At 46.6% G+C, this 22,997-nt stretch overlaps 1 protein-coding gene across 1 annotated transcript in view; it reads left to right on the top strand.

Moving 5' to 3' along the window:
- LOC144799117 (uncharacterized) overlaps positions 1 to 21,404 on the top strand; it is a 51,653-nt gene extending 30,249 nt beyond the window's left edge. The window contains exons 9-11 of the mRNA XM_078670313.1: positions 5,964 to 6,013; positions 16,402 to 16,519; positions 19,598 to 21,404. Of these exons, the coding sequence (XP_078526439.1) occupies positions 5,964 to 6,013; positions 16,402 to 16,519 (168 nt within the window). The 3' untranslated portion in view covers positions 19,598 to 21,404. The remainder of the gene's footprint in view (positions 1 to 5,963; positions 6,014 to 16,401; positions 16,520 to 19,597) is intronic.
- The last annotated feature ends 1,593 nt before the right edge of the window (positions 21,405 to 22,997 follow it).

Raw genomic sequence — 22,997 nt, 5'->3', positions numbered from 1 at the left:
GGGTTTCATAAGTCCAGCGAAAAACCTCTTCTGTGTCCATGACTGGTAGATCACTCTCACGCGGGCTGGGAACAGCAGGGAATATTGCATCTTGAGGCCACTATGACGTGCCTTGGCCTGTTGACTGTCTGCGTTCTTTCACCATCTTGGTGTAGTCCGGGGAAAATCATAGTGTGTTGTGAGGCAAACGTGAGTCTCTTTCAATCTGGCTTGCTGCAATATAGCATCTTGGTCTTTTGAGAAGCTGCAGAAATTATTGGTCGAGGGCGGGTGCCTGCCGGCGGCTTCTGCATCAGCGCCAGATGTGCACGCTCGATTTAAAGGGAAAAACTGCGTCAGGTGGAAGCCATTATGTGAGCCACTTAATAAGGAAGTCCTCTGTGGCCGCCCTCGCAACCCTCAAGGAGCCCAACAAAGTGGAGGTTGTTACTGCGGGCAAGCTCCACTATGTCTCCAGGCCTTTGGTAAGCGTTTCTAGGGTGCATACTTTATTCTGAAGTTTGCTCATTGTGTCTTCTACTGTTGAGAGCTGGGATTCTGGCTCGAATGCGCTGTACAGCATTTCTGAGATCCTGTCTGAGCAGCATAACGTTGTAGCAGACTGCCTCTTTATTGGCCTAGAGTTTCCTGGGATTGCGTAATCACTGCCAAAGGTGCTGCATTATTTGGCATGACCACATCCTGATTGCCCCGACTCTGCTCCTAGGCCACAGCTCCAGTATATTAATCTATCGTGCTTTGCTTGGGCGGCTTGTCCATGGGCATCTTGTGTAGGTATAAAAAACGTGGTGGTCTAGCTACAAGGTTCAAGTACGCCATGGAGTTCTGATGTTGATACAGGCTGATATCGCCAGTCAATCTGGTGGACCTCCAAAGGGTGGCTGCCAGAGAGGGTACTGTGCCCACAAGCCGCACTGAACCTGGTTCAACCGTTTCTGTGAACAGGGCGTCCCCACCTCCCCTAATGGGTGCCGACTCTCAACCCCAGGCCCGCCCAGATCCGATGGGCAGCCAACAGGTATCAATGGGGCCTCCAGGAAGAGCCAAACAACTAGGCTCCGCTCCCACCTGGGAGATTCAGTATGTTGGTAAGAGCTGGGCAGCAGCACGGGGTCTATCACGGGGTCTCACTCAGTCCCTCGTTAGCCACGGAACACCCAGCGGGAAAGGAGGAGAATGGGTCCAGTCTTCAGTAGCCACCAGTCTACATTCACCAGTAATTGGGGTATCCCTGACATCAGCGTGGCACTGCCCACGCGGCCAGCACCATAATTGCCGAGGCGATTTGGCTGCTGTGGCCCCTGTTGCTCGTGCACTGTATGGCCTTGAGGTGTAGCCGGCCCCCTACTCCTCCTGTGGTATGAGGGGGGCTATCGGCTGGACTGCCCCAAGTTGTTGGGGCCTCTAGTGTCTTCCCCGCCCAGTCGGGCATAAACTGTTGCGGCGATCAGCAAGGCATCTAGCATGTATGTTGCGACCCGAAATAGCCGCCAGAGTTCTCACCAAGGCCTGGGCCAGGCCGCGATATGCCGGTGTTCACGCCGGGGGGCGTCCCACCCCGCCAGCCGGGAACAAAGTTGCGTCTGTCAGTCCCCAACACACACCCCCGTGTCGGCAACCTCCACCAGAGAGGGAGGGGTTATCCTAGAGGGAAACGCCGGTCGCGTATCAAATGCCCTGGCAGTAGCTGGGGCCAACGCCAGCCCACTCGCCGCAGTCCTGCCCAGCCGCCGAGACCCCAGCAGGGCAGAGACCAGATATCACTAGCCTCGTGGCCCTAGCTGCAGCTCCGATCGGCCTTAACTTCTCAGGCGCCTGGAGCTCCATGCGGGGTGAGTATCTCGGCGCGCTGGCCCGCTGCACGTCTAGCGCACAGCACCCAGGCCGCACCCAACAGACTGTGGGAGCCTTGCTAAGGCCACGCTAAAGGAATAAAGGGCCAGATGTACTAAGCTTTTTTTGAGGTCCCAGTTTGCAACTGCAAATATGCTTTTTTGAAATTTACAAACCCCAAATTGTGATTCGGTAACTTGTTACCCAATCGCTATGTGGGTTTGCAACCTAATGCTCATTTGGTATTTTGCTATTTTTTAGGTGTTTATGGCGCTCCTTCTGAATCGTAGTGTTATGTATTAATGTTTTGCGACTGAACTGTATTTCACCAACACTTCCCTTCCCCTTTGTGAATGTTAAAAATAAATACAATAATTGGTTGCACACTGCCTACTCTAAAAAACAAAAAAAACAAAAAATTACACTTTCAATCAGTTTTGTCTAAATGCATCCATTTTCCAGTTAAGACAAACTAGTTGAATTTAAGAAAAAAATAGTTCTATTTAAAAGCAATCGCAGACCTGGTGGTCTGCTGACCATAGCGGGCTACCATCCCTGTGATGGTTGCACTGGCACAATTTGTGACCTACCTCATTAGGGGAATAATAAAGGCCTGTCCTGTAGCGGATCTTGTAAGAAGGTGAAAAATCCAACCTTAATTGGAAAAGTATCTTTTCTGAAGAGCTTTTCTTCCCTATCACTAGACTCGGTTGGAATCTGGTTGGTGGCAGCCTCTGGAAAGGGATAAGGACTTTGGCGTCTTGTTGCCTGATTCAACAAAGTTAATGTTGCAAGGCGAGTTGACTGACTGCTTGTAGACTGTCTCTTTAGTTGTTATCGAGTGTCTGGATGCATTGATGTGTTAACATAGACTGCAGAGGGCTTTCAGCCAGACGACTTGTAGTAATTCAGGCATGTGTATCTACGAAAGATCTAGTGCTGGAGAACACTTGCGCCCTTTCGAAGTTCACCATCTTTTCTGATTATTGCCCAAAAGCTGGCGTGTTCTCTGGCAGGCACTTCGCATCGGCTAAGGTGGTTAATGAGGTGAGGAGCTCTTCACTTTTGTGTCAAGTTTCACTGCATCGGGCACAGCATATAAGGCAGCATAGTGGAGTGGCTAATTGATATTTTCGTCCCTTTTTGTTTGAGTTCCAGTCTCTTATTTTCTTTTTTAGTGCATGTTTTCCAGTCTGGCAAGGCTCCTCCCATGTGTACAAAGTTAGTTGTGCTTCTACAGATGTTTGTTGGCTAGTCCGTTTTTTTTGTGTTTTTTTTTTTTTGTTTTCCTCCTATACCATTGTGAAATTCTTGAAGGGAAAGTTGGGCAGCTCAAATGAGGTGGTCAACCTTATCTGGCCCTGATGTTAAAGACCATACTCAGGAGAAGCCATGCCTGATCCCTCAAGCTGCCACTGCTTTCCCAATCCACTCCTATTCGCGCCGTATCTGACACCCTGCATTACTAAGATAAGGGAACCAGCAGATCCCAGGATAAATCATAGGAAGACAAATTACCTTTCACCTATCCTGCCAGGCCACTAAGGGCGCCCAGATTTTTTCCAAACTTGAGGGGTCACATGCCATGTCGGGTTTGCTGGTAAAAATAACATGTTTGAGACAGTTTGAAAAGGCGGGGGTATTGGGTCTTTCCATGCTCTACAAATTTTGCGCCTAGCAAGAAGCATGACGTAAAAAATAAACCTTGTGTGGGGATCGTTGACATTGTAGGCAGAGCTCAACCCGAAAAGAATGGTGCTGATGGTAATTTCCAACGGTAGTTGGAGAACATTTTCCAGAAAACCCTGGACCATGCCCATGCCAATAGTTTCTTATCTCAGAGCAGTCAGCGAGCATGTGTACATCTGCAGCCAAATGTCTACACCTGGGGCAATCATATTCTAGGTTAAAAAATTTCATTAATTTTTGGGGAGTTATATATGCCCTATACATAGTGAAGAGATGATTCCGCTTCAGTATTGCAGTCTTTACCACAGCCTGCAAGGTTGTAAAGGAATCGGTCCACAGGCCCACAGAGACTTCACTATCAAGATTTAATACATTATCCCACAGTTTATGTAACTCCGTTTCTGCGATATTCTCAGCTTCTAACATAGCTGCGTACCAATAAGAAATTAGTTTTTTCCACCTGCCAGTCCTGAATATAAGATCGAATTTGGGATTAGGTTTATTGATATTCCAAGGTCTGGATAACCACCATCTAGACAGCTGGAGATATTTAAATCTGGTGAGTTCCCCCAGTCAGACTTGATAAAACCTCCCAATTTAACAGCTGTGAGTCTTCCTGGAGATCCCCCAATATTCGATCCCCGATGTCCTGAGAGGCCGGGATAGTTGGTCTTCAAGGCAAGCCGGCGTACCAGGAGATTCCCAGATCGGGGCCTGCGCTGCGTAATAGGGAATATCCAGCCTCTGTCTAGTAAAAACCCAATTTCTTAGAGCTGTCCCCAGAATCTTAAGTCTTATTTTTTTTTAAAAACTTCGGGTCTCCATACTTAAACAAAAAGTGTGCCTGACCCCGTGGTACATTCTGCAGCAGCGCTTTAAATAATAAACCTAGGGACGATGTCAGTTTTATCCGCCAGTAACCTAAAGTTTTTAAAATGGAAAACGTGGCAGTAGACCAGTAGGTCTGGGAAAGCCAGTCCTGTTTTTAGGGATCTCCTAAGCTTTTTCCAGGATATTCTTGGCGATTTTGAATTCCAAAGGAGCCAATCTTCCCTTGTAACTTGTTGTTTGTTTTCTAGTCTAGCAATTGATGTAGTCTGAGTTAGATCCCTGCACAGGGCACCAGACCGTACTCTCCTTTTCCGATCACAATTATCTCCTAGTTGTATATAATCCTTTTCGGGTTTCCTGCATGTAAAGCGGATTTACTACTTCAACGACAGCGTTTCCACCTATTTAAATTTTCTTTCAGTTCCACCTTGGTGGTAATCCTGTGGCTCCCAATATTGCCAGATAATTAGGACATTGTACCTGAACAGTGTTGGTCTGTATTTAGTCGCTCTCTCTTTTAAGTGCAGTTTGTCATAGTTCCATGGCATGTGAAAATGCAGGTCTGAAGTTTAGAAAATCTGTGCTTTTCAGACATTGTTACTATTTCATTGCCATTATGATGCTCGGCTGCCTAACTCCAGTGTCTGCAGCGGTCTCCACAGTGATGTCAGTAGATGCTGGTTCACCTTTCTTCAATATAAATTAGGCTTTCGATCTTGTCATGAGGTGGATAGTCGGAGTGGCTTTTTGTGCCACATCATCTTATATTACAATTTTACATTTAAGGTGGAAACGACCAGCAGCACTTTATTGGAAAAGTTCATTTATTTGCCTGATATTCTTAGGTCTAGTATGTCCCTAGGCCTGCATTATAATCCCTTTTTCACAGTAAGTGTGCCAAAGAACCTTGTAGTTTTTGCTAGCTTTTCAGGATAAATCTGATTTGCTGGCAATAAAATTGATAATTGCTTATTCTTAAATAGAGCAGTAGCTAAAATGTTCCCAGGTTGATTGTTTCAAGTTAAATTTTGTGTAATTGAAAAAAACAATCATTGGACTACTTTGGACTAAAGCTTTGGACTAGAATAGAAAACATTCTAAAGGTAGACTTATTTAATCCATGCTTAACTTTCATAGTTTCACTTGGTATTGTGTAGTATTCTTTGTGGTCTACAAACCTGATGCAGTGTAGGTCTCATCGTCCATGGTAGCCAGTCTGATTTTCATATTCAGTCTGCTTAAGTGCCAGAGCTAAAGATCTCTGCACAGCTTTTTTTAATGCAGGATAAGATTTCTATTGCTGTAGAAGTCTGTTATTGAGCAACATTCCACGTGTTCAGATGATTCCTAAGGTTTCTCCACTCTCAAAGCCAACACTACATTGAAATGGTAACATGCATGTAGTCTGTGATGGTGGACCGCATCCAGACATCTAATCGTCTAGTGTCGGGCTGCTTTTATTTGCAAATGGAGTTACTTATGCCATGACAAATGGACTCAACTTCAATGCCCCTTCCCTTGCCCTCAACTTCTGATATTGTGGTTCATATGCAAGTGAGAATTGATTGTCACAGCTAAAGTGTTTTTTTAAATTTCCTTCTTCTAAACAGAAGCAAGCTAAACAAAACGAGGAGGAAGAGGAAGATGAAGGTGTGAAACTGTAAGTACCACCTCTCCTTTTCAGATAGTGATTCTAGTAACCAACATTTGTTTGTTTCAAATTTCAGCTTGGTTAAGCCTTAAATATGTATTATCGTTTAAGCCAGAGGTCTTCAAACTTTTTTACTCTGAACCCTCCCCAAGCAAAAATGAGGTCGGGCAACCCTCCAAACCTTTATAGCAAGGATTGGGGGAGCAGGGCTTATGAGACAATTTCAGGTTTACTTTTTCTATAACTTATGGACCGCACTAAATATGAGACTTCTAAAACAGAAAATGCTTCAAACAAAAACAAATATCCCAAACAAACTGCTCCCCTTACTTAGGGTGTTGAGCCCCTTACACTCTTTGACCCCCAATGCAACTACAACTGCTGCTCTAATGATAACGGTACAAAAGGGGGTGGTGATGGACAGCGCATCTGAACCAATCAAATACACCCAGTCAACAGATCTGGGTTTAATCCATCACCGTTCTTTAGCCCACTCTGCCACCCCAGTTCAGACATGGCCATATGCAAATCAGTCTGACCCTGTGCCTCATGGCAACAGTCCAGCCCGCACTGCCAAGCCATGCCTTCCCTGGACCGGATACAAGCTTCCTAGGACCGGTTTCTGGCATTTCAGCCGTCTTCAGCCAGGCTTGCTTGAATCCAGTGGCAAAGTGAGCAAGGGACTCATGCCTGAGCATACCCTGCCAACTTAAGGCGAACAAAGCGGCTGTACAAAAGGGGGTGGTGATGGACGGAGCATCTGAACCAATCAAACTTGACATGACTGATTTGCATATGGCCATGTCTGAACTGGGGTGGCAGAGTGGGCTAAAAAACGGTGATGGATTAAACCCATATCTTTTGACTGGGTTTGAGTGTTTGATTGGTTCAGATGCTCCGTCCATCACCACCCACTTTAGTACCGCTTTGTTCGCCATAAGTTGGCACGGTATGCTCAGACGTGAGTCCCTTGCTCCACTGCTCACCGTGATGCAGTGGGCTCCTCAAATTCCTGGGCCCCAGTCCTGTTGCATCTGCTTCCTTAATGATAACCAGCAGTGGCCACTTAAGCACTTGGCAGCAGTAACAGCTTTACTAACCAATGTTCCAAAAAAAAAAAAAACTTCTAGTGTCCCCTTCTTTGGGGTATCTCTCTGAAGAAGCTGTCTCTGGCCATTTGTAAACACAAAATGAGTCCCCCATACAGTGCTCCCTATTCTGGGCCTTCTCTTCGACTGTGTCTATGAATCTTGCTCCTTTCCTCTGTCTCCTAGACCAGTGTTTCCCAAACTGTGGTCCGCGGACCCCCAGGGGTCCGTGACACATTCCAAGGGGGTCCGTAGGTATCAGTTTTAAAAGCACAGAAACGTTTCTTGTATAATTAGCAGCTTTCCAGCAACAATAAAAGTGTCAAGAGAATGCCAGTGATTTAATGTACCTGCTGGAGAGCGAGGAGAGGTCCCATTGACCTCTGCCTGCCCTTAGAAAATGAAACAAAAACGTTTAATTTTCTTTTTTAAATGCATGGTAAACAGGCTGCATTTTTTTGTTTAAACTGCTTTATTTAAAAGCAGTCCGAGACATGGTGGCCTGCAGAGCCCAGCAGGCCACCATTTTTAGGAGGGCTGGCATTCCCAATGGACTCACAAATTGCGAGAGGCTCATTAATATTAATGAACCTCGCAATTTGCGACCTCATTGGGAATACCAAATAGTGTTAAACACATGTTGTACATTTCATTTAGCACCTCGCAATTCACCACTCGCAATGTGTCGCCAATTGCGTGGCGCTAAATGAAATGATCGTACATCTGGCCCCAAAATCCTTAGTACTTTGAGTAATTGTTTTGTGTGCACACGTGTGTATTTTTTTCGAATTACTGTTCTAATGTTTGAAATTTAACTCCTACAAATTGCTTGGGGGTCCCCGGCTTTCAGTGGTGACTCAATGGGGGTCCTCAGGAGTCAAAAGTTTGGGAACCACTGTCCTAGACCATTATTGTGAGGCCCCAGGGATCGAGAGGATTAGGGCTCTGGATCTGAACGCAACCCTGCTGGCCTTCTACCTGCCACCCCATGGACTCCGCTTTCACAAAGCCCCTGAATTTTAATACTGGATTAATACTGAGGTTGTGATGCCTCTTCCTGAAATCATAGGGTGGGGTGGTAGTGTAGAAAGTTAAAAAAGAAATCAACCTTCTTACCAGCCATTAATTGATTGAGTCACTTAATGCCAAAGCCACTGGAATTGTGAGTTTCTGCAGCAGCCTCGTTTTCAAAATAATTATCAGTTTGCTACATAGTGCAGATAAAACGATTTTAGCTCCAACGGAACAAAATTTACTTAGTGTGACAGTGTTCTGGAGCGATGGACTGGTAATCTTGTAGTTGCTTACTGCTGTATTTGGGTGTTAAACTGGTACTGAGGTGAAATATTCCCCCTGACAGCGTTCCCTTGAGTTAAAATGACAAACTAATGGAGTAATGCTTACCACAAAATAAGGCGCTTTGTGCTGCATAATTTGCTGTTTGAGCCAGTTTTTTTAATCTGCAAATTATGCAGCAGATGATGGATTATGTGGCAAATGCGGGAAATTCATAACTATGCGCTATTAGTGCAGGGTGAGCGTGAAAGTGAAGGGTGAGAATGCGGAGTGAAGTAACTAAGCATGTTATTGACGGTGGCGTAGGGTTTCAGATATAATTTCTATTATGGCATTAATCAGGGGTCGAGGGTGGAGGAAATAATACGCTGATCCTGCAACAAACTTCCAGTTTTAGGATTAGGATTGCCAGCTCACTATTTTGATGTTGCAGGCAGTACAAAAATAAACAGGTACACAATTTGGAGACCATTGGTTTAAGCAATGAAAAACATAGCTCTCAATGTTACTCCTTGCATGTAGTCTAATGCTGGGTCAAGAGGCGGATCAAAGTAATACATTCTCACTGGTATGTTAATTATACATCTGTTATCTATTTTATCTTCAATGTTGGCCTCAGTCTATGGTTTGGGGCATTAAAATATTTTGGGAGAAGTTCATGACTTCAGTTCGCGTTCAGGCTCAGTAACTAGTGTCTCCAGAGCTAAGGCAACCCAGTAGACCTTTTGTCCAAATCCTAACCATGTGACTTAATGCCAACATAGCTAACTCAGGATTAATTAAGAAAACACTTTTTGTCTCTAAAACATTGAGTCAGCTATGCACCGGTTAAAACAATAAGTTGCATGTTTTGAGACCAGCTTCCAATGTTAACTTGCCTTTAAAAAATTTTTATACCTGCTGAAAGTCTCAAGAGAACTATTCCAGGGTATCCGGGTGTGAGAAAGCACACACATTTTTGGGTAGAAGTACTATTTATGGGGTTAGTACCAGTCCATTATTCCACCGCACGCTAGTCATGAGTGGTGACTGACTGACGAACATTTGATTGTAGTGAGGATTTTTTTTATTTACATAGAAAACAAAGCTATTGGTGCATTCCTTCTTGCTAAGGCAGAGCAGGGTTCGTTCTCCTGGTAGAGTCAGTAGAGTGTACTGTGGTAAACTGCTATTCTTGTTCTTTAGTGCGTTCTGAATCGCTCCCCTTATGCACCTTGCATTAAATGTACATCTTGATCAGAAAATAAGACTTGTTCTGTAGTAGGGGATCTCTGTGTATAGTCATAATCTAGTGAATAGTCCCGCCCATGTGCGTCGACCCCGGAGCAATCAAAAATAATCTTATAGTGTCAAAAAATGCAGAAAAGCATAGACACTTAAGAGAGAATTTAAAGACAGATAATACAGCCTACAAAGGCTACACTGTCCAGTACTTCAACTAGAAATTCCACCATAAAATCCACAAAACAGCAAAAGCCTGTACAGATTTCCCTTGCTTTACCAGCAAAATCCCTCAGGAATGATAGAGAGAAGAACCTGGACAGACAAGCCCCATAGGCTGCCATTATGTGGCTCAAAACAGGATACTGTGCCTTTAAGAGAATCTTCCAGAACCTTCTCCCAGTATCCCAGAATGCATAGCAGGTCCAACTTAGTTTCAGTTCTTTTTTCCGGCTCCTGCAAGCAGGACCCTGGAGCATTGAGCTCTCCCGTTTCAAGGGTTTTGTTGGTGTTTTTTCACTAAATTCGATTTTGTGTACTTTTAAAGTACTTTGGTGACTTTCTTCTTGGTTTTCTGCACTCTTTTGTTGTCCATAATGCCTGCATTATTCGACAAATGCCCGGAGTGCTCCAGGAAGAAGGCCAAGTCAGACCCCCATGAGGTGTGTATCCTCTGCCTCCCAGAGGAGTGTGTGATCTGTAGAGGCTTCTCTGGCAGGACCCTGAAGGACAGGAGGAAGATCAGACTTCAGGGACTTGAAGAAAGAAGACTGAAGGCTCAAGGTGGGTCTGGAAGGGCTTCTACTGCCCATGCTGAGTCCAGCAAACGTCCAAGGTCTCCATCTGGGTCGGTTGCTCGGACCACGACGTCGAGAGGAAGGTCCACGGCCAGTTCCCGGTCTCCCCAGGGCTCTGGGTCGAGAAAACGTCGACGTCGAGGGACTTACACAGGCCGCCGTCGAACCCGGTGTCTATTTCCTCGTCGTCGGCGTCGAGCGGACAGCATCGGAGGGCCCGGCGTTGGCGCTCGCCGTCGAGGCGACTTCGCCGTCGAGGGCGAGGCCATCGTCGTCGTCGAGGGGATCCTCGTCGTCGAGGTCTAGGACGGCAAGGTCGCCGTCGAGGCGGAAGAGGTCTCCGGCGCTGAAGAGGTCGACGTCGAGGCGATCGAAGAGGTCGACGTCGAGGCGATCGAAGAGGTCGACGTCGAGGCGATCGAAGAGGTCGACGTTGGTCGCCGTCGAGGCGCCAGCGACCGTCGTCGAGGTTTAGAGGTTCGTCCATCTGGTCGGGGTCGACGTCGAGGCATAGAAGCCGGTCGACGCCGAAGGGCCGCTCGACGTCGAAGGAACCACGGTTGACGTCTGAACACCGGTCTTCGACGTCAGGGGGTCGTAAGGACAGGCCGAAGAATGTGGGGGGCTCCCCTCAGTCAGAACAGGATGGTGGCTCGTCGGGAACGGCGTTTCCGGAGGTGTATACACCAAGGAAGACTGTTATACAGCCTCCTCCCCCTCCTTTGCCTAGAGGGCCTCCTCCGAGGGCTTCGACGCCTCCTCCATTGCCTCCTCTACCTGCTCTTCCGTCAGGACCGCAGGCCCGGGTGCTCCTCCTCCGGTTCCACCGAGATCGGTGTCGATGCCCAGACTTCCGACACCTCCGAAGGTTCCTCCTAAGCCCCAGACGTCCGACCCGGGGAAGCCGGCGGAGCGTCCCAGACCCAGGAGATCGAGGTCACGCTCAGGAAGAAGGGACAGATCTAGGAGTGGACACGGATCCTCCTCGAGATCCAGACATCGCCATAGGAGACATCGGTCCAGGTCCCATTCGGCCTCTGGGACCCGTTCATATTCGCCTACGTTGTCGGATTCACCGGAGACGAGGGTGTCTCCGATAGATGACATTGGCACGTTCCAGGAAGTTCTCCTGAGAGGGGCGGCGAAGTTGGGGATCAAGGTGATGGCCCCTACGCCCACAACTTCTGTGATCTTCGAGACCTTGCACATGAAGCACCTGTCTCGCCCCCTACTGCCTTTGGTGCCGGGACTGGTTGAGCCGGCTGAACAGCTCTTCCTTACGCCGGCGGTGGTGAAAGCTGCTCCCTCCAGGCTTGTCAAGAAGTACAGGGCTCCAGAGTCGGACCCGGCCTTCTTGCGGAAGGACCCAGTGCCTGATTCGGTGATTGTGACGGCGGCTCGGAAACTACATGCTACCTCCCCGTCCTCCACTGTGCCTCCGGATAAGGAGAGCCGCTGGATTGACTCCGCGGGACGGAAAGCGTGTGGGACGTCTTCCACGACGATGAAGGCCTCCAGTGACTCGGCGTTGTTGGGACGATACGACCGTGCACTGTGGGATTCCATGGAACAGTTTGCGGACCTTGTCCCGCGGGACAGGAAAGAGGACTTCATGGAGATCGTCCAGGAAGGGATGCTGGTTTCGAACCAGGCCATCAGCGCCGCGGCGATATCTCCCTGCTGGCCGCGCATGGATACTGCCTCTGTATCAATCAGAGGCGCCATGCTTGGCTCCGGCTGACGTCGCTCAAGCCTGAAGCGCAACAACGAGTGGCGAATCTGCCGTTTTCCGGCGACACCCTCTTCGGGAAACACGCAGATGACGAAATGGCCAGGATGAAGGCCGAGGCTGAAACCCTGACGGCTGTGGGCTTGGAGAAGCCGAAAGAAAAGAAACCCTACCGCCAGTTCCAACGGCGGTTCGGGTCGCAGGGTAGAGGAAGGGGACAGTCTTCTGGGCAACAACAGCAGCAGCAACCGCAGCAATACAGAAGACCCTTCCAGAAACGTCAGAGGGGTAGAGGTGGACAGCAGTCCTCTACCGCGAACAAGGGCCCGGCTGGGTCTCGCCCCTGAGCGGTTACTTCCCCATAATCCGTTACCCGCTCCGGTGGGGGGAAGCGTTCAATTTTTTCTGGCAGAGTGGAGAAGAATTACTCAGAACAAGTGGGTGCTGAATATTGTTTGCAATGGATACAGTCTTCGGTTCATCAGCCCTCCTCCATCGATTCCTCCGGTCAGCTCGCAGTATCAACTGCGCGAGCTCCAGGCGGAGGCCGACATCCTTCTAAGGAAAAGGGCGATAGAAGATGTACCTCTGTCTCAAAGAGGAAGAGGTCTGCACTCCCGGTTCTTTCTGGTCCGCAAGAAGGACAAGAACGAGTTCAGGCCCATTCTGGACTTGCGACAGGCAAACAAATGGATTCGCAGAGAAAAGTTTCGCATGCTGTCGTTGCATCAGATTTATCCTCAGCTGCAACGGGGAGACTGGCTGTGTGCCATAGACCTACAGGATGCATACTTCCATGTGCCCATTGCACACAAACACCGGAAGTTCCTGCGATTTCAAGTCGGCACCAATCATTATCAGTACACGGTACTTCCGTTCGGGCTGAAGTCTGCGCCCAGGACGTTCTCGAAGTGCATGGCAGTGGTAGCGGCACACCTGCGGAAGAACAAGGGGTTTGTCTACCCATACCTGGACGATTGGTTGATCAAGGCCTCCTTCTCGGAAGCTCAAGCACACTGCCAGAAGACGTGCGTTCTCTTGAACAAGCTGGGGTTGCACATCAACATGTCCAAGTCTGTCCCGACTCCGGTCTAGTGCATCCAGTACTTGGGAGCCTCCATCGATACGCTGTCTGCAAGCGTGTCTCCTTCGGAAGAGCGACGTTTATCACTCCTTCGGAAGGCTCGGGCTCTCCTGTCCGCTCCATCCACGACAGTGAGGACGGTGTCTTCTCTGCTGGGATCGATGGCTTCTTGCATCTTCCTGACGCCACATGCACGGCTGCATATGAGACCGCTGCAGGAGTGCTTGGAAGATCAGTGGGACCAGAGGAGAGGCTCTTGGGACGACAAGATACGACTGTTGCTGCATGCTCTTCAGTCTCTGAAGTGGTGGTGTTCAGCGGAGAATCTCCTCAGAGGGGTTCCCTTCCACAAGGACATTCCCACTCAGACTATTGTGACGGATGCTTCTCTCCTCTCCTGGGATGGGGAGCGCACTCCGGAGATCTGCAGATTCAAGGGTCGTGGTCCCCGTCGGAGTCCACGTACCACATCAATTTCCTCAAACTCAGGGCTGTTCACTTGGCGCTGAAGGCCTTTCAACCGTCCTTCCGGACCAACTCTCTGCTTGCACAGACGGACAATACGACCACAATGTATTACCTCAACAAGCAGGGGGGCTCGAGATCACGCACTCTGTCTCAGGAGGCGCAGGCGATCTGGCGTTGGCTTCTGGCTCGAGGGCTCTCGATAACGGCCACTCATCTGCCAGGTGTGCAGAATGTTCAGGCAGACGAGCTGAGCAGACTGATTCAGGAAAATCACGAGTGGGTCATAAACGACGAAGTACTAGGAGAAGTCTTCGCAAGGTGGGGCACTCCAGACGTAGATCTGTTCGCCACCGCCGAAAACAGCAAATGCCGAGACTTCGCCTCCAGGTACTACCAGCCGGGGACGCTGGGGAACGCGTTATGGATCAACTGGTCGGACAGCTTTCTGTACGCTTTTCCACCCATTCCCCTGATTCCAGCGGTTCTCATCAAGCTCGCCCAATCCAGGGCAAAGATGATTCTGATTGCCCCGGAATGGCCCAGACAGTGGTGATTCACGGACCTGCTTCACCGGTCTCTCCTTCCTCACATGAAGCTGCCGTGCAGGCCGGACCTTCTCACGAAGTTCGGGGGGCGGATGGTGCACCCCAACCTCTCGTCTTTGAGTTTGGCGGCATGGCTCCTGAAATAGTGCAATATGGCCATTTGAATCTCCCAGCGGATTGTATGGACATACTGAAGGAGGCTAAGCGACCTTCCACTCGGACTTCTTATGCTTACAAGTGGAAGAGGTTTTGCATCTGGTGCAAGTCTAAGAACTATGACCCTACGACATGCAAGGAAGATGTCATCCTTCCATATCTGCTACATCTGGCGCAGTCTGGCCTTAATGTCCATTCCATTAAGGTTCATCTGGCTGCTTTGACTGCCTACAGGAAATGCCCTTCAGACTTCCTTCTTTCAGATCCCTGTGATCCAAGATTTTTTGGAAGGCTTGAAGAAAGTGTTCCCTCCTGTCAGGCTTCCTTCGCCTTCATGGGACTTGAATGTGGTGCTGTCCAGATTGATGGAGCCTTTTGAACCTATTTGTAAGGCTTCGTTGCAGCACCTGTCCTGGAAGGCGGCGTTCCTCGTGGCCATTACATCGGCCCGCAGGGTGAGTGAAATTCAGGCGTTGTGTTGCCAAGAACCTTGTACTGTATTTCGTGCTGCTAAGGTTGTTATGCGTACTCACCCTAAGTTTCTTCCCAAGGTTGTTTCTGATTTTCATATCAATCAGACTAAATCTTTACCTACGTTCTTTCAGAATCCTTCATCTCCAGCGGAAAGGTCTTTGCATTCCCTGGATGTTAGGAGGGTGCTGAAATTTTATCTGGATAAAACCAGGGATATTCGTAGGTCTGACCAATTGTTCATCAATTATGGATCTGTCAGGACGGGTCTTGCGACCTCTAAGCAGTCTATCTCTAGGTGGATTGTGTCCTGCATACAGCTGTGTTACCAAAAAGCTAATAAGACCTTAGGAGGTAAGCCTAAGGCTCATTCCACCAGGGGCAAGGCTGCCACGACCGCATTGCTCCGTAATGTTCGGATTGCAGAAATCTGCAAGGCGGCCACTTGGAAGTCGGTTCATACCTTTGCTAAGCATTACTCCCTGGACACTGATGCCAGGGCAGACGCTCAGGTTGGGCAGGCTTCGCTGCGAAATCTGTTCGCACAGTAGTGGCGTTACTTCTCTTTTCTCCACCGCCGCTTTGGTGTGGGGATGGGCTTGCCATTCTATTCACTAGATTATGACTATACACAGAGATCCCCTACTACAGAAGGAGTAGTTTCTGTCCTGTAACTCCAGTTCTGTAGTAGGGGTATCTCTGTTATAGTCATAAGCGCCCTCCCGCCTCCCCGGTGGAGAGAGACATATTCCTTTATGGAATGCTACAGGTCTGGCGTGTTACGCCTTCAAAAAGAACTGAAACTAAGTTGGACCTGCTATGCATTCTGGGATACTGGGAGAAGGTTCTGGAAGATTCTCTTAAAGGCACAGTATCCTGTTTTGAGCCACATAATGGCAGCCTATGGGGCTTGTCTGTCCAGGTTCTTCTCTTTATCATTCCTGAGGGATTTTGCTGGTAAAGCAAGGGAAATCTGTACAGGCTTTTGCTGTTTTGTGGATTTTATGGTGGAATTTCTAGTTGAAGTACTGGACAGTGTAGCCTTTTTAGGCTGCATTATCTGTCTTTAAATTCTCTCTTAAGTGTCTATGCTTTTCTGCATTTTTTGACACTATAAGAGATTATTTTTGATTGCTCCGGGGTCCACGCACATGGGCGGGACTATTCACTAGATTATGACTATAACAGAGATACCCCTACTACAGAACTGGAGTTACAGGACAGAAACTACTCCTTCCATGCTTTGAAGTGTGTAGAATTTCTTGTTAGTGGGCCAGTATAACAGTAAGACCCACATGCACCTCTGTTTCCATTACCACTTATTGCTGATCCTAATCCCCACAAACAATTCCCACGCACCTCCTCCCCCCACTTGCTGCTGTTGCCTTATTCCCTTGCCCTGTGCCTCTGCCAAAGCACCAGCACTTGGTAGAAGCTGGGCTATACCTTTGTTTATTGCCATGCCATAGCAGTTTTTTGTGGTATGTGAATTAAAGAAAATTGGAAATTCCAACTCCGTTATAATCCATTTTAATCCCACAGAGGTACAGGCTCTGGTGATGACGAACCTGCTGCTCCAGATCAGCAGTCCAAGCAAGATGCCGCTGATGTGCTCACAAAAGAAACTGGGAAACGAACAAGGAAGAAAAAAGCAGATTAGGTATTTTCATGTCATTTTTTTTACATTTGTAACAAATGGAAAAATGTATTCACTTGTAACAATGCTATTACCGTTGATGATGATGTGCCAGTAACTTTTGTGTGGTTGGAGTCTTCAATGCTAGGTTTGATGACGGAGCTTACCTACACATAGGACCTTTCTCTATTCCCAAGCTTCTTTATCCTAGTTGTGTTTTTGAATAACACAATTACCAGTTAGAAAAATAAAGTTGCGTATTTGGTATCATTTTAGGACACCATTACAAAGACGGCAGGCCTTTGAATCTTCCCCTTTAAGCACTGGCCCATCCTGGGAGAGGTGTGACACCTCTGCACAGGATGGACATTTGTTCTGGCCCCAGAGAGCAGAGGCTCTCCACCCAGGGAGTCAAGAAACAGGTCTGTGTAATAGGCTGTCTAAAGCCAGCCGGTGCCTACACCAGGATCTGTAGGTTTTCAGGGGGCACCTCTCGGGTGCGCTCTGATTACATGTTTAAATGAATCTAATGCTGGCATCGGTGGATTTATTTCAAGGAGCTGTTTGGCACCAAACAATCCTGGTTTCAGTGAAGCCATCATGGAGCTGAGAGTCCAGTTTTCTGGTTTCCAGTCCATCTGCTCTTTATAGCTTCCCTGGCACTTGAAATATTTAAGAACGGACTTAAGTATTGTAGGGGTGTATCTGCTCTGGTAGATAGGCCCTCACCTGTGGTATAGTGCACCCTGCTTTACAGCTGTAACGTCTGCAAGAAGGGGTGATTTTCTCTAAACCTTCAGGCAGTGCTGGCTGGCATAGCACCCAGGCAGGGTGCCATCATGTCAACTGTCGTCTTTCACCTTACAGGGGCATGAAAGCTGCAAGGGCAGTGTCATGGTCCTAGTGAGGGGGGGGGGTTCCAGGGCCTTAGGTACCCAGGGTATCACTTACTAGGGACTTACAGGGGGAAGAAGTAACAATTGTGGTTGTTTTAGGGAAGAAGCACTGGCACAGGGAACCTGGTTGGCAGGGACCCTATGCACTACAATTGAAACTACACCACAGCCATGCAAAAAGTGGGGGCTAATCATCTTGAGGCACTTTATCACACTATTATTTACAGGTACATCTATAAGCTAACATCCAATAACACTGATGTATTATATTACCTGCAAGAAAGGGGAATACATTATCTCATTTACTCTAGCCAACAAAGATACTCCGCCACAAAAGGGCCCATCCCAAAATAAATAATGCAATCCATTCAAATATTCTACAAAATAGCTTGGCACATAACAGTTGAAATACCTAGAGCACACTCCACTAGAAAGAAAGGGAGCCATGTTAGCGTTTCTAGCTAATGTATCTATGAATGACCTTTGCATGGCACCCACATGGTGATCACTACATACTTTCACAAAACACTATTGGGTGGACGTTCAGACTTATACAGAAGTACAAGTGGGTCAGAATATATTAAGACCCCGCTTTCCAAACACTCACTTCAACCAAACCTAAGTGGGGGGAATATCGCTACATAATCGGTGTCAAGGATGTGACTCCAGAAAAGTTTCATGTTGCAGAACGAAAAGGTTTTATTTACCTGGAAGGCATTTTGAAGTTCGAAAAATTTTCTCCAAGCCTTCTGCCATTAATAGAGCGGTCTGTGTAAACAAGAGATCAGAATAAAATACCTCTGAATAAAAGTGCAAGAAAAGTACAGGCCACCAAAAAAGACGAGAGGGAATCTGATGATGGTGAACCACACAGTGGGGCATTGTGGAATTTATTTTAGGGTATGTTGAAGGTTAGTGACAATACCCATGTACTGGTCGATGCCCAAAAGGAAAGAGGGCAGAAAGTGGAAATGGAAACAGTTCTGAACTCAACCACTAGATGACAAAGTACATTTATTTTATTTATTTATAAAGTCTTATATAGCGCGAACGTGACCCACGAGGGTATCAGAGCGCTTTACAATAGAAGAATAAACAGTGGAAGAGGTAGTCAACACAAACAAAATGTCAATTTGTCATAATAGAGCAATAGCATCTGCAGAACAAATTACATTAGACATTGTGCGATCAGCAGCACAGATCTATATCCCACGAAAAACATTAATCCGCAAACAATTGTGGAGCAACAGGGTATGTGATAAAAGACATGCAGCCAAATACGTCCCATACTTAAATGCACTGCATGTGATTCCAGATATTGTTTCAAGCTTCAAAACTATACTTGCAGGTAATAAACCTTTTTATTCTTGACTATTGGAGACAGCCCTTTCGTGGAGAAAGAAAAGCTTGTTTTGTGCAACTGTATTCCTGCATCATTGTTATCCTCATTGAAGTTGAACAATCTGCTACCCTCTTCAGAGGTGGTCATTAAATAGTAACTTGGGTCAGATCTGGATTCTGCTGTTCCAGAAATGAAACGAGAGACCAACTGCCAGTTGCATTTAGAGCCCTGTTACTTAAGAAGCAGTCTCCACCCCTACCAAAACTGCTGCTGAGTTTATTATGCGTCCTAGGAGCATTTTGAGGATCTTGCCATCTTTGTATTCCCATACTCCTGGATATTAAGTTTCTTGACATAATCACTGGCATACTTTTTTGGAGGACCATAAATATGTTCATCAGTGCTCTAGTTAATTTACTTGGTTCAGTCTGCGTAAGTTGTACTCTAATCTTTGTATATGGTGAACGCTATCTGTGCTTTAGCCAAGATCTTTAATGAACTTCAGATTTTTGGGATGATATTGCTCCTTTTATGGTATTTAATGGAATCACAACACTTCAGATGTTTATCTCTGAACTGATGACATAAAGCTAAGAACAGGATTGTGTCTCTACTCTGTGCACTTTCTTTTTGAATATTACAATCCAGACCATATTGCTGAAGGGTGCTCTGTTTCAAGGCAACAGTATGGTGTGTTGCTTTTTATGGAGCGAGGGTGACCCTTTTATTGAGTTTATTTAAAAAAAAAATCGAAGCTCTTTATTTCCTGGGGTGCGAGTATTCTAAACTTACTATTCAGTTGCATCAAATTGCAATGTACCTTTGGTTGTTTAGATCCTTAACTCTGTTTTCTTTGATTTGCAGGGTTCCGTCCATGATGACTGCAAGCATCGTCCACATTAAATTTCAGTGATAGTTTTCGTCTGTGCGTTGTACTCTTATTTCTGCTTTAGCAGTTTAGGTTTTTATATTTGTGTTGCATAAGAAGACAGTCGTAGAATAGCCACTAATGAAGGAAGCTGTTTTTGTTGTGTAATAAAGCGTCCTTTTAATAGTTGTAAAGTTGTTTTTCTATGTTCTCTGCCTGGAGCACATCATTTCCTCCTTAAATCCAAGTATGGAGGCATTTATTTACATGCATTAACTACCTGGTGAGGGGAGGGAGGAGCTCTAACTCCATACCAGACCCATGCCTGCTTGACGTAAGAAACGACGGACACCTGCGCCGGAGCATGATGTGTTTGTGATTGCTCTGTACCATGAAACATGTTGCATCCTTGCTGTCCTGATGCTTTTAAGCCCAGTTGAGCGAGGTTCGTGTTTACTTTGCAAAAGGGTGTGGCTGGACACAAGTAGCTAAGCACATTGAATATTTTCAAAACAGTATTTTGAGGAAGCTTCCTGCAGATCTGTCAATTCCATTAGACGTGAATTGTGGAAATCTAGAACTGTGGATGATGAGGGTGCAGATGGATTCCAAATTAAATCGTAACAGTTGCCGTTACCTGAAGACGTGATCGACCTAAATGTGCTGATATCCGAATGCATAGTCTACACTCTGGTTTGAAATTGTGCATAATCGCAGTATAATCTCACACACACACCTCAGTGTGGCTCTGAATGCTTTGGAGGGAGACCTCCTCCACAAGATCTCTAAACATGCTGCCTTGCATAGCAAAGTAGGACCAGTCATTTTTGGTTACCAAGCAGATCACTTGGAAATTCACAAGTATATTGCATCTAAGTTTTACTGCTTTAAATATTGGTGAAGGTCTAGCAAACTGCAGCTTTTTCTGTCGCTAGTTGGACTGGCCTGAGCTGGTGTTTGTGAGGTCCCATACTTGCTCAAGAAAACGTCCAATAGCCTCTCCGCCCACTGTTGTAGCTTCTATCTGCAGCATTACACAGTATCTAACATACATGGCAGTATTGACGTTTAAATGGTGTTGCAGCGTGAATCTACGAACTGGCAGCCCTACAGCCACTTGGCAGGAATCAAAATAAGCTGGTAGGTAGCAAACGGCCTGCCTGGTTCGTAGGCAGTTTGTGTGGTTCTCCTTGGACAATATATATATATATTTTTGTACGGGCAAGCAAAAACCTCACAAAATGCCTGAAATTTTCCATTATCCTCTAGTTCTCCCATGGGGTGAATTTGTGAGTTTATATCCAAGTTCAGCTTTGCACGAAGGTTGAGATGGGGTTCATTTTGCTTACTTTCCAAAACCTTTCCACCCACCCTTCGATGCAAGTGGTGCTGGTCTTTGATCAGTCCACTTAGTATCGATTTGTTTAGGTTCTTAAGTTACTTCACATCTCTTATTTCTACTTGGTGACAACCTGTAACTGATGTGAATTTTAATTTGTATTTCTTTTAATTTCATGTGAAGACTCAAATCTAGTAAACGTGTGTAATATAGCAGAATAAGTTTACTTGATGCCCTACTAGACAAACCTATTGCATCCTTAAAGCAGTGGGCATAATATCTATCCTAAATTTCTAACATGACGGTTTTTGCTGCAGCCTGTTAGTTTCTAGAGTTGAAGCCATTGTTTGTGAGATTTTGTGATTACAGATTACTGCTAGACGCTTATTTTGTGTGCTTATTGGATGTCTGTTTTTATACTGTGGCTGTTGTCTTGAACCAATAAAAATGGATGTTAAACTATATGTATCTGGTCAGACTTGAGTATTGGAAGTGAATGTTGCGCTGTGGCCAACTGTCATACGCTTCTGAGGATTTCTCTGGTTGAGGATGCTTCCCCAAAGGATTCAAGTTTTCAGAGGGCTAGCCGACACTCACCATTTCATACTTCAAATATGTTCCCGTTAGTAGCACCCTTATTCTCCTTTACTGGAAGCTTTGAATTGTCCCACTTGCGCCTAGGACCATAGAGCACTTTAAAAAAAAAATGAGTACAGATATTCTATCGTATGTTTGGGAATGATAATCTGATTATGCTACTAAATTTGTCTATCCGTAGACGGGTGTGTTAAAGGCAGGTGTGCGAAGCCTCATGGCTGAAAGCTAACCCTGCGCCTTTAAAGAGAAGGGTTCGAGCCATTCGCGTCCGTCTACTAGTGTCATTTTACTGACTCCTCAATCAGGTTTTGTGAGCAGTCTGTTCATCCATTCATAAATTTTGACCGAAAATGTTGTAAACTTAAATTTTTCAACTTGGCAAAATGTTTTTTACATCTGGATTTTTCTAGCGTTTTGATCAGAATCCATCTTTTTCATAACTCAATTTTAAGTGTCCTATGTCCTAGAAAAATGAACCCACTCGTCGCTTGCAGCATGTCTTCAGACTCTGTAAATTGGAAGAATTGTTATTCCTCCAAAATGTGTTTAATTGTCCTACTAGAAGACTAATCAAAATTGATTAAGAAATTTGGGAAATGCTCTGTTCGAGGCATGTGGGCTGCTGAATTCATATCTTAGCATAGATCGCCGCCTAGTGTTGGGTCAGGATGTTTGCACCTTGTTGTCTTGGAAGAGTCTTCAAAGTATCACGAGGTAGGTGACTCCTCTCCTGGACTACAGGGCGCATGGGCATCTTCTCCATCCTCATATTGTTTTTCTCCGCCATTGGGTTCGGATGCACTTCGACAACTCCAACTTAGAGACCGAAGTTTTCCAACTTTCTAAGGCCAAAAACGTTCTACTTTCGTCTGTATTGTTTCTGCTCGGTATCCCTCGACAACACTTTCCATCTCTCTCGGTCGTCGACGCGGGCTGTTGGGCCTTTTCGACGCCACGTGGGCCTCCTGCCGATGGAAAGGACCTTGTTTAAAAGATGCTCACAATGTGGATCCAAATTTCCACATAGCGATAAGCATACAGTATGCAACAGTTGCCTATCTCCGGAGCACAACGAGGAAAACTGTCCGTGCTCAGTTCCGGTCGAAGAAAACTATCCGGAACCGAAGAGCTGCTCGACAAGAGATGCAGCGACAGGCACCTGAACCGGAAAACATCTTCGATGACTAACATGAACTCCCAGAAGCGGCGGACTCAGACCTAGAAATCGTCACCGTTGAGGACCAGTCTGACTCAGATGACCAGATCACACCGTGGCAAACCGTGCGTACCAAAGCCCCTCCTCCGCTTACACCTCCAGACAAGGCTCTGGTCAAAGCATTACCTAACAGCCTTAGCCGAGACCGACATACTGCTTCAGAAGCCCCGCCTTCCGGCTCGGCTCCGAAGATCACACCCAAGCCTTCCGGTAGCCCGAAACCGAGCAAGACATTTCCCAAAAA

Source organism: Lissotriton helveticus, chromosome 12, assembly GCF_964261635.1.
Source record: "Lissotriton helveticus chromosome 12, aLisHel1.1, whole genome shotgun sequence".
NCBI lineage: Eukaryota > Metazoa > Chordata > Amphibia > Caudata > Salamandridae > Lissotriton > Lissotriton helveticus.
Note: the sequence above shows the minus strand (reverse complement) of the source record. Positions and strands in the feature narration are given on the sequence as shown.